Genomic DNA, 27,473 nt, shown 5'->3' with positions numbered 1-27,473 from the left:
TGGCTCCTTCTCTAATGACTTAATGGGATGAAACCGGAGGGTGAACGAAAGATAGAGACAAAGAAAGAAAGAAAGAAAGAAAGAAAGACAGAAAGAAAGGAAGAAAGAAAGGAAAAAGACTCTTGGGGGTCATTTGATGACATCACACCCTGCAGGACTGCCGATTTCAGGGGTACCAGATCCAAGTTAATATGATTAGAGGTAGAGGCTGCAGAGGGGTTTCTGAGGACGTTGCTGTAAACATCCAAACAGGGGCTATATTTCATTTTAAGCCTTAGGACCTGTTAAGCAGGAAGCCAGATAGTTCCTGTAAATGCCAGTCATTTAAAAACTCATGACCCGTCTACTGGCATATTAAAAATCACCTCACAAGAAGGCAAGCTTACAGCCCCCTAGTGGCAAGCACAGCACATGGCAAAATATAATATATTACCACAATTTGTGTCATGCCAATTAGTCCTATGGTTAAATTAATATACCAACATATCATGGAATTATTGCATTAGAACACAATGCAATTTAGTTTACACATCCATGTAGTGATTGCCATAATGAGATTTTAATATGATTAAGATGATTTTAAGATATTATCACTTTTTTTCCTTGGGGCTTTCAAAATCAAAGAGAGCCAAACCACCCAAATAATAACCAAGGAAAGAAATTGCAAATTGTTTGTAAGACTCATTTGCAAACTGAAATATGTGATTAAAAAAAATAATCTAGCATTCATTTAATCAAATGAATGGAAATAGTCTGCAGTGTGTGCAAAACATTTCAAGAACACGTTATAGCGTGTAGCAACTGTTGGAACCCACTGTTCTCTTGCTGTGTAATCTGCTGCCTTTCTTGGCAACACTGACCAGTAACTACAGAGTCGTGTGGTCATTTGTCGAGTCGGCTTTCTAATCAGAAGTCAACACCTCTTCACTCTCTTGACCCTGGTGAATCACCCGAAGTCACACGCCATTCATCACGTTATCGTGGGAGAATCATCCTTAGAGCTAACCTGTGGGAGGAAATAGATCTCACCTGAATAATCACTGTGCAATTCTCCCAATAGCACCGGCCAGTGTTAATAAACCTCACATGATTGGCCGAGAGGCTGTGACTGACTATCATGCATGGCACCTCCCACATGAGGTGACCAGGGGATTACTGACATAATTTGAGCCTGAGGAGTTTTCTCTGTTGGTGGGGTAAAATGTTACAGCAGAAAATACAAACACCCACATGGAGACAGGGCTGTTACTGTAAGTGCTCTGAGCTTTTATTTGACTTTCATCAATTGTGCTTTTATGTGATGGTGCACTGTGGGGTTTACATTCGTATATGCACAGACTTGTCAGATATAGGTTGTAATGAAATGAGAGACACGTCAACCTAGAAGGTACACCAAGAGTATTTTTTCCCAGAGCTATTTGTTGACACAGGCTTTATTTGACGACTTAATATTAGTATTATATGATATTATTGGAAATGTTAAATCATTTAGACTTATTAAGTCTCTAAATAATAACTGTAATTATATTTGGGCTACATGCAGATTAACTTTTTACTGGCTGCAAGAGTGATGTTTTGTTTATTTCTTTATTAATGTGTTAAATAAATAAACAGTAACCTTTACATTAAAAAACAATGTATAGATTCAGTGGACCTAAGGAGCATTGTATGATTATGTCTGTTTTAGTCTCAGATATAGCAAGTAGGCTACACTGTAAGACTAACACATGCATCGAGTAAATGTAATTAAAGAACTGTTGGCCTAAGATTGTTGACAACAGTAAAAATGGGTCATATGAGTGTTTAAGTCGTGAAACAAGAGAGACACTGTAATGTTCTCAGACCAGCCTAGAAAAGCTTAGGGAAGCTGAGCAGCTGCTGGGAACAGAAGGCTGAGGCTGATGGAGTGACCTCCCTAGCCCCTAACCTATGGCTGCCTCCCCTATACACAAACACACCTGTTAACGTCACAGGTGGCTTTGGGGCTCTGGAGCGCCACAGGTGTAGATGCCATTATCCTAGCCAGACATGCCTGAAGACTGTGCCAAGAGACCAAATGTAGCTAAGACTCTCAAGGTAGAGGTGATTCTGTCACAGAACAATGGCTGTCTGAAGTGCAGACGGATGATAGAGAATGCCAGGAAGCGTATCCGTTTGTAGTACTTAGTTTGGAAAACAATTACAAGTCATGGAGCCAAGGCTGTGTCAGATCTACTGGTGAGAGAGGCTGCTGTGGGCTTGGAATGTGTATATGGATGATTGAGGGCACTTAGCAGGGATAGATGGGGATAGTAATGAGATATGTAAGTTACTGTATGTTCCTAACCTGTGTTCCCTTGATGTGCTTTGATGAAGTGTATAATGTTTTGGGCAATGTACTGAAAAATGGTACACCTTAAGTATATTCTTCATGAATTGAGATTTGTTTGCTTTAGATTAGGCTTCAATGTATTGAAAATATAAGACCAAAAATGGACGATTATGCTGTGCTATGCTGTGCCCTCTCCAAGCCATGTGCTGTGTCATACACTCTCCATGCCATTTTATTTTATATCGGCCTACTTATCCATACTGCATTCGTTTTAAGATAATAGAGAAACATTTCTATGGTTTTGGTGTTAAAACAAAATTGTCTAATTTACAAGTTTTGGAAGAATCTATATTTTAACATGCTTGTTTGTGACAACATTGATAATCTGTTATTTCCTCTTTTGGACTTTCGGAGTGTCAGTATGAACTTTGGTTGCTGACAGTAGCTATGTCTTGCTGGCTCTTGTGAACACCGTTGGCTTTGAGCCCTCCTGAAGGATGCTGTGTATTTGGGGTGTTGTAGATATGATCTGAAGAGAAGATGGTGGCCTCTGTGCTCCCCGGAGCTCAACATGTTCAACCTGATTGGCAACTGCTGCAGCTGGGTCTCCAAATTCCAGCAGCCTTTGAGGTATTGATCTGTTTGCAGCAGTTCATCTTATTCACATCCAGTTTATCATGAACCAGCAGTTCATCTTATTCACATCCAGTTTATCATGAACCAGCAGTTTATCTTATTCACATCCAGTTTATCATGAACCAGCAGTTTATCTTATTCACATCCAGTTTATCATGAACCAGCAGTTTATCTTATTCACATCCAGTTTATCATGAACCAGCAGTTCATCTTATTCACATCCAGTTTATCATAAACCAGCAGTTCATCTTATTCACATCGAGTTTATCATGAACCAGCAGTTCATCTTATTCACATCCAGTACCTCATCACTCTGTGTGCCTGCTCAGAAACATAATCAAGACCACCATATGTCTGCTTTTACCTCACAGTGCTGCAATACCTCGAGTGTGTAGTCGTCATTTGTTATTATTAGAAGGATTAGTGAGTAGTAATCCCCATGACTCATTAATACTACGGCGGTCTTAAACACAGGATTCTCTGGAGTGTTTACAAGCACATTCTCAATGCTGCCTGTTAGCATGCTGGCGTCATTATTGTTTTTGTTTTTTTTCTTTTAAACAGGAAAGTCACAGTGCTTGTGGTTGGTCTTGACAATGCAGGAAAAACATGCTCGATCAGAGGAATGCTGGGAGGTAATGAATCAATGCGTCTCAAGTCTCCTCTTTGTGTTAGGCTGAAACTGAAACAGGGTTCCTGTTGGCGAGAGACACACAGTGTCATGTCCCGTCTCACGCTGGCATGGAAAATAAATTCCATTGACTTCAATGCATCTCATGCCAAAAAATACACCTGTTTTGTTGAATCTCATTGATTCTCACGTCAAGTCAGCCTTGAAAGTGGGGAAATCTGACTAAAATGAGAGAGTAGATCTCCTTGTCCTGTTATTGAGAACAACCAGGGGTGATTTTAGACATCGGCAACCTAGTCGGTCATCTAATCAGCACCCCCCTTTAAAAAAATGTCTATTTTATTGTATTTAATTATTATAAACACACTATTGGGTTTGTAAAACAAAAAAATATCTCTTTCCTGTGAACTTATATATTAAATTATGTTTTTGGAGAGGGGTTACTCTTGGAGATCTTGGCTAGGTCACCAGAATAGCCAGAAATGCCACTGTTTAAAACTTATTTTGTCATAAACAACTTACGTGGCTGCTCAACATAGACATGTTGGCTTTGTACCTCACTGATGACTGTTGTCATGCTGTAGTGCCCCCAGGTGAGGTGGGTCCCACACTGGGGTGTGTCCGCACTGAGCTGCGAGTGGAGAACTTCCTGGTGACTATGGTGGATATGGGAGGGGTCCTGGAGGACCGGGAGGCCTGGACAGCGCACTACGGAGAGGCCCACGCCATCATTTTCGTGGTGGACTCGAGTGACCGGGCACGGATCAAGGAGGTCAAGGATGAGATGGTGGACATCCTGAAGCAGCCCAGGGTGGCAGGGAAACCTCTACTGGTGTAAGCCAACTTATGAGACACACACAAGTACACCCTCATGTGTGCACTCTTGATTTAGCTCAGTCAAGCACTGTTGGTTTTGTGGGGAACAATCCCACAGGGTAGTTACACTTACTCTTGAGTAATATTTGAAGGAACATGAAAGAAGGAGAACAATTGACTTTGCCTGTGTGACATGACTTTGCCTGTGGTAAAGTTCAATGCAAAATCTGTGGTAAAGTTAAATGCATGCAGTTTTTCCTAGATGTAGAGCACATGTTGTACAGTATGTGTCACTCAGAGCAGACACAGAGCTTGTATATCTCTTCTTCTGATGCCATTATTTTTTCTATGTATCAATCTTCAGGTTAGCCAACAAGCAGGACAAAGTCAATGCCATGCTTGGGAGTGAGCTGATTGAAATACTCTCTCTTGAGCATCTTGTCAACAAGAGCCGGTCGCTATGCCACATTGTGAGTTCAAAAAATACTTCCTTGCAACCCCATCCACAATCATCACTTGACATGTTCAACTGGTTCATCAGCTGACATGTTCAGTGTCAGTGCCAGTGTTGAACATACGTTTGTTGAACACACGCGCCAGTGTTGAACATACTTTTCAACACTGACAAACACTTAGGTTTGGAAGTAAAGCTTCTATTTATGAACCTGTGATAGATAAGCTGAGAGTTTGCATTACATGTCTGTGATATCTAAATACGATATATATATTGGTTAAACACAGTACACTAAACTAATTACTTGACTGTATATGTGGCTGGGTGAATGACCTAAAGGCCCCCTGTCCTGTATGGTCCTATGTGCTTGTCTCCCTAGGAGCCATGCTCAGCCTTACTGGACCTGAGGAGGTGGTCGGACAGGAAGACACTGAGAGGTCTGCGCTGGCTGCTGCGGGCTGTGTGTCTCGACTACTCCGATCTCTGTGTGCGTGTTATACGTGACTCTCGGAGGCCCTATGGGCACGATGACAGGGAGAAGCGTGGGAAGGCAGAGAAAGGCCGCCGCAAGACCAAAGAACAAAGGTGAGAACACCGCCTCTCTGCAAGGAGGATTTATTAGCTGTGGTATGGCTCAAAACTGCCACCTGGTGTTCAATCACGATGCATTTCTCTTACCAACAAAACTACTTCAACAAAGCTGATGTTTGGAGGTTTTCAGGGTATCAAAATATGTTTTCCATGCTTGTCCAGGCTACCCGGAAGCAAAAGTGATTTAAGGCAAGAAAAGACCAGGAAAAGCAAAGGTAGCAGCTCCTTGCAGCCCATCCGAGATATTCTGAATAAGGTATAACATATCACTTCTCTGCTATGCTTTTTTCCTTTACATGACAACCTATCCATTGCAGTCCTAGGTTATTTTCTGTGTGTGCAGTCATAGAGGGCAGAAGGGCAATCAAGTTCAAGAGCTCTGAAACAAATATATTTACCTTCAAACTGATTAAACTTATGAACTAAATGTAATTTCAAATCTTCTAGGAGAACTCCCTGAAAAAAAGGCTAACGAATAAGAAGGTAAAGGGGAAAACCAAGAAGGAGAATGCCAAAAACAGAAGGGACAATGGGAACGACGAAGAGGAGGTAGAGGAGGGTGAGGCTGCCGAAGAGGCCGAACAGGAGCACAACAGCCAGAAGGAGAAAGCCAGCAGTCCCCTGTTGCCAGGGAAACAAGGCAAACTCAAAAGAAAATCAAAAGTCAAAAAAGAGACCTTGGATCTACCTGAATCACTTGACACTGATGACTCCAAACCCTCCAAAGGTAAACAGTGGAGTACAGCTGACAATACAGTACTTTTAGTATTGTGTAGTAGTGTTTTGGTATTAGTATTATTATTGGAAACAGGAAAAACTCTCCTACTCCATAATTTTTTGTTCCTTGTCATGTAAAATGAAATATTCGCAGGGAAGGGAGAGAAGAAAAAGAAGAGAAAGACAGTCAAGGTGAAGCGGAAAAACAAGATAAACACTGAAGTGCCAGCAGCATACACGCAACCAGTTGATCTCTCGACTACTTTCGGTAAGTACTAGTCCTGTAGCCGTGTTCCTCAAGACAGTGGACTGTGATAGAAGTAGTGGGCACCCAATGTCTGGTCCAGGAGGATGCCATTATTCACAACCTTGGTGAACTCATTCAACGATTAGGTGCTGATGTTGGTCAGTGTGAGCCTAAATTTGCAGTCAGAGAACAACTTGTGTTAAAAAAACACTCTGAAGTATGACACTGAACCCGTTGACAACAAGAGGTGCACTTCCCTCCTTGACCAGATGGGGGCAGCCCATGTGCAAAATGTAGGATCTGTGAAACCAAACGTGTTTTATTTTCCCTGTGTCCCTGATAGAACTTTACAGAACAGCAATTTTGGCTCTAAAAGCCCGACAGGAGCAGGAGAAGGAGCAGGAGCAGGAACAGGAGCAGGACCGGGAGCGGGAGCCGGATCAGGGTTTGGAGCGATGACGGCTCGACTGTTCAGGGAGGAGCCTCGGCCATGTGATGACCCTGTAAGCTGTCCTCCGCACAGCTGTCCAGGGGTTTATGAGCTTGCCGCAGCTCCTCTGTGACTTATCCCGGGAGTGTATCCGCTTCTCTGAGGAGTGCCAACCAAACCCACAGACATAAGGCCTGTCTGAGACTTATTCCTAGAGGCAAATTCCAGAGACGAGCAGCAACCTGACCCCAAATAAGTGCATCTCATTTAAATATCTTCTAGTATCTCTGCGAACGTTTTCACTGTCAATCGATGTTCTACCTGAAACCAAAGAATTTATAATATAATATGGCATTTCGAATTTGTCAATATACTGTATTTCAAATGTCGTACATAAAACAAGTCATGTAGTAAGACTAAACAGTATGACATTACATCGAAATTTGTATCTAAATATCTAGTGGCATTTGAGTACACAGACCATCTGAGCATTTGATGACTAGATCTGAAATCTATTTAAGTTTACTCTGTTCTTCATGCTGGTGTAAATGTCGTTTTATAATAAATATAATATATAATATTATTTATAATTTTTTCAAGAACAGATACATTCAGGTTGTTTTACTTGTCAAGTGAAGAATGCTGCCTTTTTTCACATACACTGTCATTAATGTAACCATAACAGAGATGGTAGTTGCAGGACATTGTCTTGTTTGCAGATTCAGGGATGGTCAGACAGATGACTGTGAGGAGTCCTGATGTTAAATCTCTAGATGGTGGCAGTGGATGCCTGTAAACTTCACTGGTGTTTTCCAATTAAATAAAGTAAAAATGTCTGTGAATCTTTGAGTATTGTTTAGTAGTTGCTAATGTGTTTTTTAAACTTTTTGTCCCCTGCCGTCTCGTTTTTGTTGACAGCCTAACCCAAATAGCTAATTTAAACTGGAATTTTATTTTTTATTTGTTCATAACTGATCTGCTTCAATACTCTTTCAATGTGAAACATGTCAGTGTTACTGTTTCCGTATGGAATTGTTACACATGTGGTTGGATATAAATTGCTTATTTAAATACATGTGCTAGCCTACCAGTGGGTCACAGTGACAACCCTTAGGTCACAAGGAATGACCTTATGAAATAAATTTAAACAACGGTATTTATGGTTTCAGCTGCCATAATAAATTGCAAAATACCACCCAGATATCTAACAAGTTGCCATTTTCGTCAATTGGAAAATAAAAAAATGTCTAAAATAATAGGCTTCATAGTTTCCCGTACAGATGTATCAAAATAACTTGATTCTGGCATTCAAAACAAAGGACACTTGGACCCTGTGATAAAGTGGCACGTCGCCATATTTGATTCGCTACGAGCCCATCCCCCTACATGTATCTTCTGCAGGAAACTGAGGGTAACCTAGTGTTACAGTGAGCGAACTCCGCATCGGATATTATTTCATCGTAGGACTCTGCAGGGAAATTAACCGAAGATGGCCTCACCAAGGACAATAACCATTGTCGCCCTCTCTTTTGCACTGGGTCTTTTTTTTGTTTTCATGGGCACTATTAAACTCACGCCAAGACTGAGCAAAGATGCTTACAATGAAATGGTAAGTGGTCGTCGCGCTGCATCTTGCGATAGACTACACATCGAGGACATCTGGTGCACCTGGGTCACAGATATATTGTCCGTAGAACAGCTGTAGAATTGCTGTGACGTTTATAATTATTGTCCTGATTTGCAGCACCCACAATTGTTGTTCATTAATTTATTTCCATTTCCAGCATTATTAATATGCACTCATCCAGAGCATTTTATGGCCATGTGATGCTCTTCTCTGCATAGCCCGTAGCATAAAATGGTTTTGAAAATATACCCGGCTAAATTGTTATCAGTTTCCAGAATCTACAGTGAGGCGTATTATGAGTTAGCAACCTCAATATTTCATGAAAGCTAGATCTTATAGGTTATTGCATGTTATGGAGCTAAATGGTGTTAGCCATTGGTCATACTATGTAGGACGACATGGAATCTTTTTTAGTTTAATTTGGTTAAAATTGGCTTTCAAGTGTCGTCACGTTGTCACGTTTGCATGGAAATTATATGTTTGTTACATTTGTTACTTCGTTAATGGCGGCGCTTTCGAGCAAATTCTATTTGCACCGGCTGGTGCTGATACTGTACTGTCGGTTGTTGAGCAAGGCCGGGAATATGTGCATGCTTAGACTAATGTATGTGTCTTTCCATCGATCATAATGGAGAAGTATCTGACCCAGGTAATTTAACTGGTTGGATCCAAAACATCTAAGCAGTTTCTGTCATTACATATAGTGCTGAGCATAGGTTTAGGCCCATAAATTGTAAAAGCCGCATGAGTAGTTTTCCCTGACAGGCAACACTGGCTGTCACCAGTGTGAAATAGGTTTGAGACCAAACTGAATGGGCTGGACACTAGGGCTGTCCCCTCCCCCAGTCTAAACTCCCTACTAGACATGCCTAATTATGGAGCTACTGTAGCCTGTTTAGATTTTGCAGACGTCTTAAATGATGTACTTGAACAGAAAGCCTTAAAAAGGAGCAAAGGCCTCATCCAACCTGGAGTAGGCTGATGGGTTATAATAGATTACTTCCTGTTCCTGCCTGCTTGTTGTTCTGGCTGATGTTCAACTCTTTCAAATTTTGATTTGCAGAAAAGGGCCTACAAGAGTTATGCCAAGGCCTTGCCAGGACTGAAAAAGATTGGTGTAAGCTCTGTGCTCTTGCGTAAGATCATCGGCACCTTGGAGGTGAGCTGTGGTGTGGTCCTCACCTTGGTTCCAGGGAAACCCAAAGACGTGGCCAACTTCCTGCTCCTGCTGGTCATGCTGGCTGTTCTGTTCTTCCACCAGCTGGTGGGAGATCCCCTCAAACGCTATGCCCATGCCCTGGTGTTCGGCATCCTGCTAACGTGTCGCCTGCTTATCGCCCGTCAGAGCGACGACCGGCCAGAGCGGGAGGAGAGCCGGGAGGCGCAAGTCGGAGCCCAGGAAAAGAACAAAGTCAAGCTCTCCTAGTCTTACCTCCCCCTGGCTGGCTGGTGGATGAGCTAGGGCCAGAAAGAGGACATTTTATTCTGGATAAAAGAGATTGGTGTCCAGACAGAGACCGTTTCCAGAGTGATTTCCATTCACCAAAGCCCTGTCCTGGCCAACCTGCCCGACTGGTTATCACACTCATCAGCTCACTTGTGTTATGTCCAGCCATGGTCATCAAAGAGGCAATAGTAACATTGCCTCTCTATTGTTTCTGATAATCAACCCTGTGGCAACTGAAATGATGTAGCGCTGTTAAGGGAAAGAAAATGCACAACCAATCTGTTATCCCTTTCCTATGTTTTCTATTTATTTAGGTTACTCATCAGAAGTCATTATACATAACGACCGTGCGGTTTAAATAACTCGAACTGTTACTGTTGAAGTATGACTGTAATGTTATACTTAAATGCTGAAGGGACTCATTTTACAATAAATATAACACTATGATTTTATGGGTAGATGCGCTGATAATATAATAAACTGTGTATTATTTTTAGTTTAGTTAATTCCACAAGGTTCAAATATTACTTTAGAGGTACGGTGTGTCGTTTTTATTGGCATCTATTTGTAGAAATGTATGTATTATGTTTTCATTAGTGTATGCCCAGTAACTACGAATTGTTGTGTTTTCATTCGCTTAGAATGAGGCCTTCTTATCTACATAGGGAGCGGATCCTCTTACGTAGAGTTTGTTATGTTGCGCCGCCATGTTCCTGCAGTAGTCCAGAACAGATAAACCAAAACACTGGCTTGAGATAGGGCTTTTCACGTTTTTATGTAATTTGACGGTCACTGTAGGTACTCGCACACATTTGTCAAGGGAAGGGTATTCAGCTGGTTGACATTCAGCAACTTCACCACTAGGTGCCACTAAAAACTACACACTGTACCTTTAATTGAGTTGTTAAATTATTAAAGTTAATTATTTGTTGAATATATCATATTGTTGTAGTACATTTGCAGTGATTTTAGACCCATGTTTTTGGTTCCTTTTTTATGTTGTGTTTGAAAAAGTCCCTCTCCGTAATGGTATACTATTTTTTAATGCATGAAGAAACAATGCCTTCTCATTCCACATCAGACTAAAAATGAGGCAACGTACTGATCATTTTTTTGGTTTGTTTTAAAATGTAAAACGTTATCGTATGTTTAGTTGAACCAAGATCACCTTTCATCTCTAGATTTAATAATTTCAAATGTTTACTTTTTACAAAGGTCAGCATACATAGATCATACTGGAAGATAGGTGGGAACAATTATGCTTCTGCTGTACCACATTCAATTGCCATTTGGAAATGGGCACCTAATAAAGACGTATCCCACCAAAACAGCTATTTATTCTGCTTGTGATATGCAGGTCGACCCATAACCCGCTGTCCCATAAGTTTGCTTGACAGCAGGAAGACTATAGTTGGATATATTGAATACCTTTTGTGCAGTGGATGTCTATAATAGACATAATAATCTCAAGATCTGTCACAATGTACTTTTGTCCATTGTTGATGGGCTGTATCTGACACAAATATTTCTGAAAAATGCTAAACCTACCAGAACCTTGTAGATCATGTACATATTCCCAAAGCAAAATTATAAGTCTTTCCCGTTTAGGCTTTATTGTAAATTTGAATCCCGATTATACCAGATGCCTACAATTTGTGTACTGAACTAACATAAGCTAACGTCACATAACCACGTGACCCGTTGGAGTCGTAGTGCGCCTGCGCAAACGGTCGCGGGAAGGATTTGATATTTGTTTGAATTCGTTCGGTCGAGAATAGGAAGATGTAGTTGATACAAGTGAATGTTATCGTTTTGCTTTATCAACAATGACGGAGGCATCTATTCTGCCAGGGTTAGCTGGAGCGGCAGATTGTTCAAATGAAAATGATTCTTCTTGTAGTGATATAAGCAACAAAAGTTTGCGTATAGCAGAAAATGCAAAGAAAAAACGTCAGGCGGAGGCTCCTCTTTTGTTGGCGTTGAAGTACTTCTCCCAAGGTAACATTAATCTTGATCACATTTGTCTTTTACGTTCTGGGGAGACTGTTGTCAGCTACTTAACTGTGGATTTCAGTAAACAGTCTGCTGTTAACAACTGTATTATTCCTTGAAATCACATTATTTGACATGACCTAATATCGCTCAGCTAACGTCACCCAACGGTAGCTAACTGGCTAACCTTAAGTGTTAGCAAACTCTATGGATCCTGTACGAAACTGGCTAAAGCATTTAACACACCTATTTCGTTTTTACAATTAATGCATACTTTCAACTGTCCTATGTTGTTAATAATTTAATTTAATGTACCTTACATCATATTATGTCTAGGAATGTAGGCCTATAGCCAGCCAAATTAAAGCTGCCATAACGTCCAAGCATTTAACGTTGTCCATCACTCTTGCTAACCTTGTGTGTCACTGGTCTGGCTAACGTCACTAACCATAGCATTAGCTAGTGTTACATCTAACTACAGCATTACGGAAAGTTGATTGATTGGCATATTTAAGATGAATTTCAAATTTTACACATGTTTTCGTGTTGTGTTTTATTATAGTGTCCAATATTTGCAGGGGCGAGGGCGTGTTGTGTTGTGACTCCCACATCTGATGTATGGGATGCACTCATGTGATGTGGTTTGATGCTCAATTTAATTTAAACCACTCTACGTAAGAGCTGAAATTTGAAAAGTGATAGTCGAAAAGGCTCGTCGTTTTTTAGCGTTTACTTGCCTAATTAATAATAGCAAGAAATGAGATCCTTTACTATATCTGTTGTAGTTAGCGCGGTTGTAAACAGCTCTAATTGTTTAATTATCTTTTAAATGTTAGACAAGAATATCCTACCATGCTCTTAGCTCAGTGTACACTTACTGGAAATAACATTCTGTAATGTCATGAACATCATATCAGGGCTCCTGGTTCTTCAGTATAATCACAGAGGACTGAAATTTGCAAGCGGGTAAAAATCTTGTATTTTGAAAGCATCATGTACAGGAAATAATTCAGTTATGATACAACTGCATATTGTTCACTGAAGGGCTTGGTAACTGGTAGTACCATCATTTCCCGACTATTGACCACAATTTCTACATTGAATTTGAAAAATCTTTGCAGCCCTGCGGTTAATACTCAGGTCCATCCTATACACAGGAATGCAGTTTGTTTTTGCCTGGTAGTTATTAAAATGCACAGTAACTCTGCCTGGTAAAGCCTGAACTGGTCTCTTTCTCTCCCTTTCACATACGAATCCCATTACTGAATCAGGTAAAAACTAAATCGGATAGATAACGCATTCATTCACATTCAGTCTTCCATAGCACTAAAGTAATGGGTGTCGTGTATTCCCCCCTGACGGGATGCTATAGTGTGAGAGGTCTCATGCCAGTTAACCTGGCTATGAACTATCCTAGCTATCTTTAACTTAGGGAACCATTCAACAGTTCGTAGTTGTATGAACTTATTTATAATATGAAGTTGATTATGAACTCGCACGAGCACACAGAAGCCGTACAGGCACACACATGGTTTTTACCTATTGTAGTGTTTTAACTAGCTTTCTCTCGGTTAGGGAACCATCTTAACAGTTGGCAGCTGCTAGTGTGTGATGAACTCACCATCGTTCATGGTACTAGGGCGTCAGCAACTTAAAGCGTCCATTCCCACTCCCATAGTACTAAATAAACGCTCAATAAATGGTTTTCTCTCCGAGTGGGAAGTGTGTGTGTGTGTGTGTGTGTGTGTGTGTGTGTGTGTGTGTGTGTGTGTTTGTTTGTGTTTGTGTGTGTGTGTGCGCATGCAGGGAGGGGGTGTAGGTGTAGAATTTTTGCTTGAAATGCCCATCCCTACTTTATACAGCTTTTAAATGGCTAGTAGTGTTCACACCACAACTACATAACATGAGGTAACGTTGAATAAACTGCAGTTAATACACGGTTGCAGTTAATACACGGTTGCAGTTAATACACTGGTTTGTTTTATAACGTTACATAAAAATACTGTAATTCGTTTTATATATACGTCGTGGTTAATAGTCTGGAAAATACGATAGGTATTAGACTGGACTGCACTACATAAACGATTGTGACATACAGTCTGCAGTAACAGCAGTTGCCAAACAGCTTTAGAATATCATAATCAGTCTGGCTCTTTTCCACCATTACTTGGTATGCTTAGTAATGTTTAATCTAAATGCTACTTGAGTTTGCTTTCTGATTTTGGTCTCAGTGAAAACGGGTACGCCTCGGAATGGGAACGATGAGCTGTATGGCTATCTTGAGCAGGTGGAGAGGGAAGCCCTGGCCCAAGGACTTGCCCCAGAGGCCGTCTCCATCATGCTGGAATTTGCCATGAGTCTGCGCATGAGTAAGTATCTGGTGTCGTATGAGGATTCCTCCCTTTACTATTAGCGCATGTAATTTAAGTATACAGTCCTTTATGGGATAGTTGATGTAGCTATTGAAACATGGCAGATGATGGTCTCTGAAAAACATGACTGAAAACACAAGACGATTATTAGAGTTAACAGTCTGTGTGAACTAATGCTTTTTGACAAGAGTGAACTGTTCTCGAAAAACAATGTTCCTGGAGCAGTTGAATAGACAGGAGCGTCAAGTTAGTTTAAAACACAAAAGAGTTAACAGATGGTCGTTTTGTGTATTGTTTTTTTGTTTTGGCTGATTTCAACAGCTGTGTAACTGTGTTCCCTACACAGCGAGTGCGATATCCTCGCGGGTGCTGAGGTTCCTGATTCCTGCCTCAGTAGTGCCCCAGGAAGCTGTGGTCAGAGGGTTCTCATGGCTGTGCATGCAGAAATTGTCCCAGCCCACCCAGGTGAAGGTCACCCTAAAATGGTTCATCCTGTAGCCTTTGTACTGTATATCTTGAAGTGTTTTTGTTTTTTTGACAATAACAACTGCATATTATGCATTTATTTCAATATGATTCTATATCATGATTTTATTGGTGATCACTTGTAATTAATGTCCTTTGCATGTTCTCACCTCATTTTGTGATTCTTGGTGACTTAGCTGGTGTTCTGATTGGTTCCAGGTTCTTTTCCTCCGCTGGGTGCTTAGCATGTTTGACATGATTGACTCCAAGGACAACCTAAGGGCCATCTACGGTTTCATCTTTAGCTTCGTGATAGATGAAACTATGGTAAGTCCAGTGGCCGTTATGAATGTGGCCCACAACCACTCCACTCGATTGGATGGGATGGGGAGATAGTTGCTGATGCAGATTGGGTAATAAGTAAATAAAATCTAGCTTGCTCATAAGCTAAAACAGCTAAAAAGGTCCAACTCTGAGTAAACCTCAACATTTCCACGAAATGCTATCCACAGTATGGTATTCATTTGGATTTGCACAGACTTTCATAAGTTATTTAATGAAAATTGGTGTTTTGTGGGAGTCATTTCAAACAGCTTTTACTGGTATGGTTCTCTGAAGCAGACTTTTGGTACACTCTTTGTCCTCCTCTCCATAACAGCTCTTAATGGAATCTTTTTTTCCACAGTGTCCCTTCATCTGCCACCTCCTGTACCTTCTAACTCTAAAAGAACACGGTAACAAATAACTCTGAGGGTCTTTGTTAACTTAGGCACTGCTTTACTTTTTGGCCCAGGAATGGAATAGATGTATTTATTGTGACTTGATTCTTTGTTCCTCCTGTGGTTTCCCAGTGTGTTAACTTGTCTGTAGGATTAGTGTTGTATCCACTACATGCCAAATGTTACTTTTTGAGATTGGCTTGGATAGATGTAATCAAAAATAACCAAAGCCTCCAGCCTCATGTAATGTATTCAGCAAAGTATAGGAGGCATTTAGTAATACTTGGTTTTATTAAGCTGGTGTGACCCCAAGCCTTGCTAGCCAGCAATGCAACAATGCAATCCATATATTCCTTTTCTCTTTGAGTGACATAATCATGACTCTCACCCATGCCTCATCACCCTGAGTGTGTTTTTGTGTCTCACAGTGAAGCCCTTCAGAGTTCGAAAGCTGTTGGACATTCAAGGCAGAATGGTAAATAAATCTGAAATTGGTTTTTAAAGTGTTTTATTTTTTTATTATTGATTTTCCCCCTGGCACTGAATGAACAGACTTTTCAGGGTGCACTTTAACAACTACAAAAATACAGCTATCCTAAAGTGGAATGATGTATTTTGCAGCAATAGGAAGAAAGGAACACGACAGTGTTTGTAAAAAAGAAAAAAAGAGTGAAAAAAATGAAAAATTTAACACACAAGGTGCATTTTGGGAAAGGGTCAAGGGAGAGATACTGGCTTTTTCCAGGCAAATCATAATATGTGTTGTTATGTTTTATATATATAAAAAACACTTTCTATGTTATTTCATCAAACCATGTTTGGTGAAATAACATAGAAAGACCCTGTATTTTTTTCTCTCGTTCTGGACAGAGAATTGAAGTGTTTTTTTGTCTACTTCCGAAACAGGGCAAGCAGCCGTTCCTAATGCAGTTACTGGCCCTCTACAAAGTCTTCTGTCCAGAGATGGTGACACTCACCATGCCGTCCAAGATGAAGGTCCGTCTGTTTGCTTGATCATGCATTTATTTCCTCAACTTAACTTGACTCAGCACATACTGTGTCAGTGTTGTGAAGTTGAACATTTTCTGTTGCACCCCTATATGGAAATGAGAAGCTGTTTTAACTCAGAGGAATGTTGTAGAATGTATGTAAAGGATAAATCCAAAAGATTAAAGCTAGACTGACCGTGTTAGTCCTGTGTTCTGTTGAAACCCTTCTCTGTTGAAACTGTTCTCCTCATACAGGCTGGTTTCAAAAACCACAACTCCACATGGAAGGTTGCGTTGGCTGCGCTGCGGAAAAGGAACATCAGTAAAGAGACTCACAGCATGGAGCTCACGCTAGGTGTCCGGCAGCATCCGCACCGAAGGAAAAGGGTGTGTAGAGATGGCAAGCACTTACACTCCAGTCTCATGTTGTAATGCGTTGTATATTCTCTCTCTGTGTGTGTGTGTGTGTGTGTGTGTGTGTGTGTGTGTGTGTGTGCATATTTGCACTTATACTGTGTGTGTGTGTGTGTGTGTGTGTTCGCATTTATGTGTGTTTGAATAAAGGGCATGGAATAGTTCAGACTGCTACTTTAAGCCTATGTCTCAGGTAACCACAGGGGTTTTAAGTTTCTCCTCGTGTCAGTGTGGATGGCCCCTTGAAGGAGCTTGATAAATGAGATGAATGCTATAAAGCTTTTAAAAACAAGGTGAGCTAGGAGTTTTTTGTGTTTATGTCCTGTGGTAATTTCAATGATAACCTTTTTTTGGCTGGCCGCAAGTCATTTTCCGAGGCCAGCCAGGCATGGCGTTGAGCTTGAGCTCAATTTTGATGAAAGCCGCGGCGAGTCGTTTTGCAACTCAGCGGCTCATCTAATATCTCTTCAATGCGGTGTAAATTCAAAGTACCTGGAGCTGATGGGCTATGACCTGTGAAGGAAAGCTGAAGAGGAAATACCAGGGAGAGAGATGGAGGAAAAAGAGAGTTGCTGACACCTTCCTTTCGTTCTTCATCTCTCTCTCGCTGCACCTTTTTCACGCTCTCTCTCTCTCACTCTCTCACTCTCTCTCTCTCTCTCACTCACTCACTCACTCACTCACTCACTCACTCACACTCTCTCTCTGTCTCTGTCTCTGTCTCTGTCTCTGTCTCTCTCTCTCACACAGAAATTCCATCACCTGTTGGTGCCGGCCTTAACCCCAATGATGGAGAGCTCACGTTCCAACAGCAGGAAGGGGGTGTGCTTGCAGCAGCTGAGCTCTTTTGCCGAGCTTCTGGACAACCTCAACAGCATTGAGGTAAACACGCACTCGCACTCGTACTGGAAATAAGCACCAGGGTGAATTTTGATCAACCTACCAGCCATATAACCAAAGGGGCCAGTTAACAGACATAAAGTCAACTCAGAATGATGTCAGTAGGTCTACGTAAGAGGACACAGCCCCAGTCCAGCCCCAGTTTTTTTATGTATTTCTTTATTCTCATTTATTCATGCTTTTCGGCCAGTAGAAAGACAGCTGTAACCAACATTTTTCAATTGGAATGTGCGCTTGTTTGATCAAGGGAAGGGTTGAAGGGGAAAAAAATGTAATCTGATTCAGATTTTGATGAGGAGGAGAGATTTTGAAAGAGAGGGAGAGAGACACAGTGTGTGTGTGTGTGGTAGAAGTTCTGAGTTTGTTAAAGTTTCATGTTAAGATGGATCTACAGTGCATCGCTGTTTGGGTGTCTACTTTATTTGTGTGCTCTTGATGTGTGTGTGTGGTGTGAGGGAGAGAGAATTGTGATTTAATATTATATTAATATACTTCTACCACTCTGTTACTGCATGGTCACGCAGTTTGTTCGACAGACTCATGAACATTTATAGTTCTCCGTCGGTTGGTGGATGTCGCAATGTAAAAAACCTGTTATTGTGACTGAAAAATAGGTCTGAGGGGATTTGCTAGGTTTCTGAGCCAGCTATCTAATGTTAGCATGCTACTACCCACAAGGTAAACAGCCCTGGGGTCTCTGTGGGCTCTCAGTCGTTTCAACGGATAGTTACAAAATTTGGGAGGTGCACGTCAGGCCACGGAGAGGGCTCTGTGTGTCTCCGTGTGTCTCCGTGTCTCGGCCCGTGTAAACGGACGACCATAAATTGGGCTTAAGGGAGTCACACATTTATGACTTAAGTCAGGACTCAAGTCTATGTGCTGTTGTGATGTTCCCTCTTCAACACAAGAGGGCGCTGTATCACCAGTAGTTTTAAGACCGGGATGTTGCGACTCTCTTGTCTGCCTGTGTTTGACACTCTTGAGCATAACAGCGGCTAAAAAAAAGATTCCCAGACTCCCATCTTGTCACTTTGTTCATGTAAAATTGATGCATGTATTTAGCCGCAGTCCATCAGCGACAGCTAATATCCTGCCTCACATCAATTACGCTCCACGGCAATGCATCAACGAGTAGACTAATTAGAAATGTGATTAGAACAAGCGCGCGACACATCTTGGGAAAATGAAACCACGTAAACGGCGATCAGAGGGCCGTTGTTGAACAGTGACCTGGCACCAGCTGAGCTGACCCGGGCAGAGCTGACAAATCTCTTTTTAAGAAGCTCCGGGACGCTTCCTGCTTCACGCTACATAAACCCGAAACCCCCCCCAGTACGTGCCAAAAGCCTCTGCGACAGGCTCCCTCTCTCATCATCCCCCACCCGACATACACACACACACACACACACACAAACACACACATGCGCGCACCCTGCCTGAGCCTGTGCCTGTCTCTGCTGTGCGTCTACAGGCCGCTCTCAATGGGGAGAGGCGATTCAGAGCAGCCAAGCGCACAGCACTCCATCTCGGCGCAGAAAACAAATCAGTCACGGTGCCCCAGCAAAGGATCATTGATTCTCATCCCCCCTACCCAACACACATACGAGTGCTCTCAGCCTTCACCCACCCCCCACCCCCATTTTCCACCGCTCCTGTGATAATGACGGATGCATTTGCACCTTCATTATGAGCAGGCTTGCCCATGTCCAATGATAATCTGCCACCCGGGCGCATTTATTTATTTATTTTGGAACACACGTCACCCATATTGTCACACAGCTGTTTGAGCAGTGAGCGCCTGTTAAGGGCTGGCGAACGGGTAGAGACTCTGCAGAAAAAAACAAAACGAGTTCTGCACACACAAACGTGTGTGTGTGTGGTGGTCATCAGGAAGATGAATTGCGATGGCATACTGTTGAATAAATGGGTGTAGTGCAATGCTCAGTGAGTTGTGGTGGAATGTGAGATTATGTATGAGCTCTGCTGTTGTTTCTCTCCGGCTAAGCGTTGGGCGCGCCTCCCAGGCGGAGCTGTCTCTCTCACTTGGTTCTGGGGTGCGTTGCTCTCGTGGAGCTCTGTGCATCGCTTGAGGACTCGAGTTCCCCTGTTTTTTTTTCTTGGTGTAATGAGCGAAGAGGTGCTGTTGTGCCTCTAAACTCTTGGCTTTGCAGTCAGTGTCAGACTGTCTTTCAGAGTCCCCCACCAAACTTCGTACTTCTCTCTCGGGGTAGTGACTTTTCTCACCTTTTTGCACACTCTCCCAGATTGGTTGGTAGATTTCTAATTCCGCTGTGTTTGTTTGTTTGTTTGTTTGTTTGTTTGTTTGCAGCTCCCGGCTCAGATGGGCTCGCTGCTCAGCTCAGCTCTGGCTCTGCATTACCTGGACTGTGTGCAGGACGAGTCTGCATTCCTCCGCCTCAACTTCTGGCTGGGACATGCACTGCATGAAGGTACCGTCTCTTCATTTATCCATTTTATGAATGACTCTTTCTTCACATGAGCTCTCCATAAGGAGGATGTAATTAGCAGCTTCAACTTTGCTTTAGAAATGACACTAGAATTATTTATTACTTTGCAATCTGATGCTTACTGCTTCAAACAAAGCATACTACAGCGTACACCAGAAACAATGCTCTAGTTCTTTACATGTGGGAATCAGATGTAATTAGTCATCTTTTAAATAAAACTACATTTAACGCTTACAGTGTTATGCTGCCCTGAACTTCTCTTGTGCTTGTGACGGCAAAGTAAAACTACCCCTCTGTAGTTCAGTAGATAACGGAGATGAGATCGGTATCCGTTGGTAACAGATGGTCAAGCAGAGAACATCCCTTTAAGTTCCCCAGTGGACTTTGCCAGTGAAACAAAGTAATGCACATTTCTCCTGTCCTCCTGACCTTGTTCTGTTGGCAACAGAAAATAGTCAGAGGCAGGTGACCAACCCTTGGAGGAGAAAGTCCATTATAAGTGGAAGCAGTTCACTAAAACTTTTACGGCAATGGCTGACTCGCCTGAATCACTTTTAGAATTGATTTTCAGGTCTATTGAGTGTGGAACTCGCTGAAAAAAACCACATTTAGGAATGTTGGTTAGAAGCACAGCATCAGATCCACCGTAGACGATTTGGGGGGGCCGTGTCACTACAGAAATAATTATTTTGTTACTTTTGTCTTCGTTTGCAATAGAGTTCCTGTTTGGTCCTGTGGACGGCAGCTCGGAGAGCATGGGCGAAGCGGCTCACTTCCTCAGCATGCTCGTCTCCACACAACACTTCCTTCAGGTCAGTGTCCTGCGTGACCTTCTCTTCCCCGTGTCTCTTACTCCTGACAACCACCTCCCCTATCAAGACAATCATGTCTTACCTGAAAGCCATTACCCAGCAAAGAGGGACCATAGTGTACTTTTGGACTTTTGTACTTTCTCTCTTTACAAGAAGTTGTTGTACAAGCCAAGTGGCCTACAAAAAGTGTGCTTCTCTCGCTCTCTCTCGTTCTCTCTCTCTCGCTCTTTTCCTCCCTCGTTCTCTCTCTGGGTTTATATCTCTGTCTCCTCACCTGAGCCCCCCTCTTCCCTGTGGGTAAGCACTGTCAGTCTGAATAACGCCCAACGCCATCCTCAGCCACATTAGTGAATAACTGATTAGGCAGTTAGGCAGGCTCCTGCTCATCCGTGGTTGTGTGTGTCCTGACAGGAGGGCTTCTCCAGCACCGAGGGCTTCCTCTACAAGTTCCTCACCATGTGGGACGGCTTCCTTCACCGGCCGCAGATACTGGAGCTGCTCAGCGACATTCCACTGGTGCCCAGCTCCTGTGAGTGCTATATGTGTGTGTGAGTGCTATATGTGTGTGTGAGTGCTGTGTGTGTGTGTGTGTGTGTGTGTGTGTGAGTCCAGTCTCTCTGTATTCATGTGTTTTTATATTTCTATGCAGACATTAAGGATGTTCTCTTTGAGCCTTTGATGCAGCTGTACTTCACCTCATCTGTGTTTTTCAAGGTGAGTTCATTTTCTCCCTCCTTTTAATCTGTCTTTTCACTCACTATGCTTGTGCACTTCCAGACTGTCTGTAACCTTGGCTTGGCTTGGCCCCTCCAGTCATTCTCATGCTGAACAGCGGCCCTATTAAGGACCTCTTAACCAGAGTCCAGTCATAACAGTCTGGGGAACTTTCCCCCCTCTGTTGTTTATCATCATCTTCCCATTAATTTTGCTCCCAAATATCTCTCTTAACCTTTACCATCAATCCCCCACTCCCCTCCTCCCCCCTTTCTCATCCATCCATCCCTCCATCTCCTTTCCCTTCCCTTCCGTCTTGTTTCTGTCTCCCACTTGCAGTGCAGTGTCATTGAGTGTCTGACCAGCATGCTGCGGAAGTGGCTGACCTGGCATTCCGTCTGTGCCCAAGAGGAAGGGCTGGACATCAGCCTTAACAACCGCAGCACCATGTAAGTCACTCCTTCTCTCTCTCTCTCTCTCTTTGCCCCCCCCCCCTCCTCTCTGTCCCCCTATCTGTCTCTCTCGCTCTTTCTCTGTTGCGCTCTCTTTTCGATTTCCTTTTGGAGAAATTAATATCTCTGCTGAAAGGCATGACGAGCCCGGGTCAGCAGTTCAGTGCGTGTGCTTCCACGGCTGTCTTCACAAACGGCCGCCTCTCCGCCTTTCTGGCGTCATGTTTGCCAGAAGGGCCCACGGGTTCAAGGCAACAGTGAGGTGAAGATGTCATGGATGATTAACACCTCTGCTCCACACGGCCGCCTTGTTTTCAGTGCCACTGTTTTATTTTTATTTTTTATTGGTGACTGCGTTTTTCTGTTAACCCCGTGTTATTGAGCACAGTTGTCAATGCTCCCTCTGTGTCTACACACGCACACACACACACACACACACACACACACACACACACACACACACACACTGCTTTTTTGGTTTGATTTGTTGTTGCGTAACTAACATGGGCATTTGAAGGAGAAGTGAGCGTCAACGGGAAAGCCCAGTCTAAGTGAGGGAATAAGCTATGAGCTATAGATCTGCTTGGATGAAGCCATACAAGGGTTCGGTGCTTATGTGAGCGCAGAGTTAGTGCTTGAGAGTGTGTCATTGTTGCACAGTGCGGTATTGAAAAGTCTTAGTGTGTGTGTGTTATTGACTGTGTATGCTGTGTTTGTGAGTGAATGAATGAGTGTTAAAGGTCCATGTGAGTGTGGGAGTGGGAGTGTGTGTGTGCGTGTGACAGCGAGGGGGTTTTCAAGGTCTATGTTTTGTGTGATGGAGCTGACTCAGTGCATCTCTTTGCTCTGTGTGTGTGTGTGTGTGTGTGTGTCTCTGTCTCTCTCTCTCCCACAGGAGCCTGAGTCTGTCGGGTTTCCTGGACTCTGTGTTAAAACTGGTGCAGTTTGTGGGCCGTCTGACCTCCGTGGGCTTGCAGCTGGAGCGCGGCCACACCCTACTGCTCCACCATGCCCTGGGCTTCTATGAGACGGTAATGAGAACCAGCAAAAAGGCTGTTTCAGTCTACTACACGTGTTGCCCTTCATTACATTCACTGGAGTAGTATATTTAGATATGATTTATGTATTATCCTTCTGTTTCTCTCGTGTTAGTGTTTAATCGACTTGGCAGTACTTTGTGATGGAAATGTTACTGGTAGAATGTGCTTCTTTCACTGTTCTTCTCTACCTTCTTAGGTGTGTGTGTCCACTTCATTTTCTTTATTTTGTCACTGACACGTTGACTGTGTTCACTGCAGGTGTCCGACATGTTCCTTAAGTACAGTTTGCCCCTGTTTGTCATGTTGCCCCCCGGCGTCTTCTTCCCAGCACTCCTGGCCACAGACCCTGTCTCTATAGATCGGCTTGGGTACATCATGTTCAGGTAGGAATCGCCTATGTCTCTCTCTCACACACACTCACACACACACACACACACACACACACACACACACACACACACACACACACCACAGGCACAAACCCTCGTTCACTACTTTACCCTTGCAGTATTCATGGTTTAGCAGTGCACCTTTTTCCAGTTTCAGTTTTGTGAATTGTCTGTTTGATGAGAATGCACTCGAGAATTAAATAACCCCGAGTGTGGCCGTCTTGCTCTCGCTACTGGTCCGGGGGGTGTCTGGGGAAAATTAGTGAGGCGAACTAAATTGTTGGCTGACATGCTGCCCCCAGAGTTCACGGTTGCGGCGGAAGTAGCCCGTCAGGCACGTCCAGGCTAAGCGCTGTGCAGTCATTTGCAGACTCATTAGCTGGTCCGCACTAATTCGACTTGTCACCGGAAGCCAGCCGAAAAATTGCGTCTCCGGCATTATTACAAAGTTGAAAAGCAAAAAATTATTTTATCCGCCTCGATCGAAATGGGGGTTACAAGTGTCAGGGTATCACTGAATAATAAGCATAACTAATTATTGTACATTCCCGGCTAAAAAGGCCCATTAGCATCGACCAAATGCATTAAGACGTACCTGAATGATGCAAATTGTTTTGCTCTTCCTCTGCCATCTAAGCCATGGTGTGCACAGTGCACTTAAAAGCGAGTAAATGCAGAGACTGCTGTGCTTTTACCTCTACTCTCTGTCTTTATTGAATAAAAGCCTAAGGACATCTTTTGAAGTGTCTGGCGTGCTGTGCTATACATGCCATAATCACAGAGACAAATGTTTACCATCGTGCAGTACATACTGACTACTGGTGTTAGGAATACAGGAGAGCACCATTGTGCTCGCTGAGTTATTGCAGTGTTAACCCTGTGTTCAAAGTGTTTTGGGGGAAAGGGAAATGGATTTCTGTATATTCTTTTTTTCACAGGTACAGGCAAAATCTGACCTCTGCCAAGGAGCAACAGAAGAAGCAAAGAGAGGTATAAACCAAAAATGATTCTCTCAGCAGCAGCAGCCCCCCCCCCCCCCCCCACACACACACACACAGACAGACACACAGACAGACACACAGACAGACACACAGACAGACACACAGACAGACAGACAGACAGACAGACAGACACACAGACAGACACACAGACAGACACACAGACAGACACACAGACAGACACACAGACAGACACACAGACAGACAGACAGACACTCACAGACTCACAGACACACACACACTCACAGACACACACACACTCACAGACACACACACACTCACAGACACACACACAGACAGACACACACACACACACAGACAGACAGAGACAGAGACACACACAGACTTTTTTATTTTTGTGATTTTGTGAGAAGTTTAGCTGCTGCATAATTCAGTAATAATGGATAAAGTTGTAAAGCCCTTCCAGCTGTGCATTATGAATCCATAATGAAGGCCCCTCAGGCATCTGCTGCAGTCCCTTACCTTTCCCATTGTACATGAAAGCACACTACCATGAAAAAACCTGACATGGTGAGGCTCAGAGTTCTCATGGTTCAGGCAGGATGCTGGCCACCCATCGGGTCCAGAGCCACGCTGCCCATGAATTATGTCCTGTGTTTTACACATCTGCTCCACTTGCTGTAATAGCAGGGATTAGGAACAGAATTTTAAAATGTTTGCACCATGACTCCGTTACTTCAGATTTGCATGTATTTCAATGAGGAGTGAGCGGCTGTACTCGTTTTATGCATTCAACTCACGGAGACCCTTTCCCCGTTCCACAGCTGTCTCTTCATATCAACCGGAGCGTATACAAGGAGTTCAATACCTATCTGGTGGCCATGGTGGCCCACCTGTGGAATTCCAAGAGCTTCAGCCCGAGAACGGGCATCGAGGTCAGCGAGGCGCTGCTGGAGCGAACCAAAGTGGCCGACTATTCGAAGAGCTTTGACCTCATCCACCACCCAGCATTCCTCAACTACGCCATAGACTTTCACCAGCAGGTACCACATACTGTATATGTACATATGTTTGTGTTCCGGAATTCTGTTTTGTCCTGCACATGGTGTCCTGCACATGCACACTGTAGAGGTTACTGACTTTTAGTGCCTGTGTATTCATTATGTGCTCTATCTGTCCTGCATATCTTTATCAGTGTCTGTGATGAATATATAATGAAATGGGGAACATTTCAAGTACAGAGTCAAACATGGCAGCTGTCTGCGAGCCTCTTCATGCCAGAGGCCACACAGACGCGACCGGTCGTTATAGGGCTTTGATCTGCAGAGGTGCTCTGTGCAGGAGGAGACAAGGCGGAGGCCAGTTTGGTTAATAAGTTTAAGGCTGGACACGGAGATGAATGCAGTATTCATGTATCTTTCATAGAAGGCTCCATTAATACAGAATCACATTTTATTATTCATGCAGCCGTATGAGCCTCACAGTTTTTTCGTCATGTTTAATAATACAGGCACCTTTTTTGGTCCTGCTGCAACATCCAGCAGTGTTCAACTGAGATTTAGAAGAAGGGGGAAAGAGAGGGAGACTGACTATGAATATTTATACATTCTCTTCATCAGTGTTGGCCGGAGCGCACCGACGTGGACCTGAACTCCATCAAGGTAACCCTGCTAAATTATCACTTGCATTCATTAAAACGTCTGATGTCAGGGGCCCGCTTTTCGCACTCGAATCGGCAGCAGCCCCTGAGGGGTTGTCAAGAGTCACTAGTGCTGATTGTGTCTCTCACCCCTCTCTCTCTCTCTCTCTCTCTCTCTCCCTCTCTCTCTCTCTCTCTCTCCCTCTCTCCAGGTAGGGAAGTACTGGGAGTGGTACGTGGAGTTCCTCTTCACGCAAGGCTTTGATGGCCTGAGGGACTTCATTAAGGTTAACATCAACCAAGCATCGGCCCGGCAGAGCATCGGCCAGCCTCTCAGCCAGCCCACGCAGCCCAGCCAGCCGACAGCAGTGTCGTCGCCATCATCGTAGGAGCAATAACGCCTACCCTAACTTTTCTCTCAACCCTTCTCTGCTGGAGTTAGAAGTCTGAATGGAACATGGCAACCTGCCTAAACCACATCACCTGGTTTTCTGAAGTCTCCTTGGGGTGCCATCGTCACATCAAAGACTATTTATTGAGAGATCCATGTGTAAATAGCTTTTGTATTGTATCGTGTATATTTCTGTGTAATTATTTTTCAACACTGCTTGCTCTGTGAGATATTCATGTTTGTGTTCTTCACTTTGTCTACTTATTTCCTACTGTTTTTGTGTCAATTAACTGCAATAATTAGAAGCTTTTCGTACATCATAACGACAATAAACTTTCTTTTCCATAAAAGTGTTTTTACATTAATTTCTTTTGCCTCTTGGGTCCTTGCAACCTTTCAGTGAATTGTGGAGTTGTGTTGTACTGAAAAATGTATGTGCTGAAATTCGATTTGGGGGAAAACATCAATATCTATTGCACTCACTGACTCAACCATCTGGAAAACAGCATTTTACCCTAATTGACACATCCATCTGGACTATTACTTGGCTCGTAGGAACACACCACCTTGAAAAGGTGCTGTGAGTGTGCAGAAATTTAACAGATGACAGAAAGTCTCAGGTGCAGAAGGGATGAACTGGAGTTTCCACAGCCGCTTCTCTGGCACGCACATGAGGTTTAATTTTCTTGTTTGCGTTATTTCATCCTTACTAGTCGCCAACCATGGACGGATCTCTAAATGTATGCAAACAAATGCATTTTAAATGCATGAGCTTGCAGATGGCTACCAGAGCCCCCCGCCATCCAAAACAAACACAAATAATGTACTAATTTAAATTATACATATTGAGT

The 27,473-nt window shown here is 43.1% G+C and overlaps 3 protein-coding genes across 5 annotated transcripts; all 3 read left to right on the top strand.

The window, feature by feature from the left end:
* The first annotated feature begins 1,154 nt into the window (after positions 1-1,154).
* arl13a (ADP-ribosylation factor-like 13A) lies at positions 1,155-7,675 on the top strand. Of its 3 annotated transcripts, none has more exons than XM_031587203.1 (10): positions 1,155-1,250; positions 2,834-2,941; positions 3,512-3,582; positions 4,163-4,412; positions 4,759-4,864; positions 5,228-5,433; positions 5,602-5,695; positions 5,887-6,166; positions 6,311-6,424; positions 6,780-7,675. In XM_031587203.1, the coding sequence occupies exons 1-10, from the start codon at positions 1,231-1,233 to the stop codon at positions 6,860-6,862; spliced, it is 1,332 nt and encodes a 443-aa protein (XP_031443063.1). In that variant the 5' UTR covers positions 1,155-1,230; the 3' UTR covers positions 6,863-7,675. The 3 variants fall into 3 exon arrangements, with proteins under 3 accessions (XP_031443063.1, XP_031443062.1, XP_012674799.1); XM_031587202.1 differs by having other exon boundaries at positions 6,747-7,675; XM_012819345.3 differs by having other exon boundaries at positions 1,181-2,217; positions 6,747-7,675.
* Positions 7,676-7,763: 88 nt separating this feature from the next.
* Positions 7,764-11,235, top strand: tmem35 (transmembrane protein 35). Its single transcript, XM_012819470.2, has 2 exons — positions 7,764-8,442; positions 9,524-11,235. Exons 1-2 carry the CDS (start codon positions 8,323-8,325, stop codon positions 9,884-9,886), a joined length of 483 nt encoding a protein of 160 aa, XP_012674924.1. The 5' UTR covers positions 7,764-8,322; the 3' UTR covers positions 9,887-11,235.
* A 77-nt stretch (positions 11,236-11,312) lies between these two features.
* Positions 11,313-26,944, top strand: cenpi (centromere protein I). Its single transcript, XM_031587201.2, has 20 exons — positions 11,313-11,905; positions 14,131-14,268; positions 14,618-14,736; positions 14,956-15,063; positions 15,422-15,470; positions 15,884-15,930; positions 16,362-16,451; positions 16,700-16,831; positions 17,609-17,740; positions 20,088-20,208; positions 20,944-21,038; positions 21,450-21,567; positions 21,688-21,752; positions 22,092-22,201; positions 23,100-23,235; positions 23,503-23,627; positions 24,572-24,623; positions 25,417-25,635; positions 26,212-26,253; positions 26,444-26,944. The coding sequence occupies exons 1-20, from the start codon at positions 11,734-11,736 to the stop codon at positions 26,618-26,620; spliced, it is 2,247 nt and encodes a 748-aa protein (XP_031443061.1). The 5' UTR covers positions 11,313-11,733; the 3' UTR covers positions 26,621-26,944.
* The last annotated feature ends 529 nt before the right edge of the window (positions 26,945-27,473 follow it).

The sequence above is a fragment of the Clupea harengus genome, chromosome 20 (genome assembly GCF_900700415.2).
Source record: "Clupea harengus chromosome 20, Ch_v2.0.2, whole genome shotgun sequence".
Classification (NCBI taxonomy): Eukaryota; Metazoa; Chordata; class Actinopteri; order Clupeiformes; family Clupeidae; genus Clupea; species Clupea harengus.
The sequence above is the reverse complement of the archived record's forward strand: the minus strand, read 5'-3'. Positions and strand labels throughout refer to the sequence as shown.

Coding starts and splice junctions, on each gene's coding strand:
- arl13a (XM_031587202.1), top strand. CDS start 1,231: ATGGAGACAGGGCTGTTACT. Junction 4,865..5,227: donor GCCGGTCGCTATGCCACATT/GTGAGTTCAAAA, acceptor TTGTCTCCCTAG/GAGCCATGCTCAGCCTTACT. Junction 5,696..5,886: donor TCCGAGATATTCTGAATAAG/GTATAACATATC, acceptor CAAATCTTCTAG/GAGAACTCCCTGAAAAAAAG.
- tmem35 (XM_012819470.2), top strand. CDS start 8,323: ATGGCCTCACCAAGGACAATAACCATTGTCGCCCTCTCTTTTGCACTG. Junction 8,443..9,523: donor AAGATGCTTACAATGAAATG/GTAAGTGGTCGT, acceptor TTTGATTTGCAG/AAAAGGGCCTACAAGAGTTA.
- cenpi (XM_031587201.2), top strand. CDS start 11,734: ATGACGGAGGCATCTATTCTGCCAGGGTTAGCTGGAGCGGCAGATTGT. Junction 21,753..22,091: donor CCTCATCTGTGTTTTTCAAG/GTGAGTTCATTT, acceptor TCCCACTTGCAG/TGCAGTGTCATTGAGTGTCT. Junction 26,254..26,443: donor TGGACCTGAACTCCATCAAG/GTAACCCTGCTA, acceptor CCCTCTCTCCAG/GTAGGGAAGTACTGGGAGTG.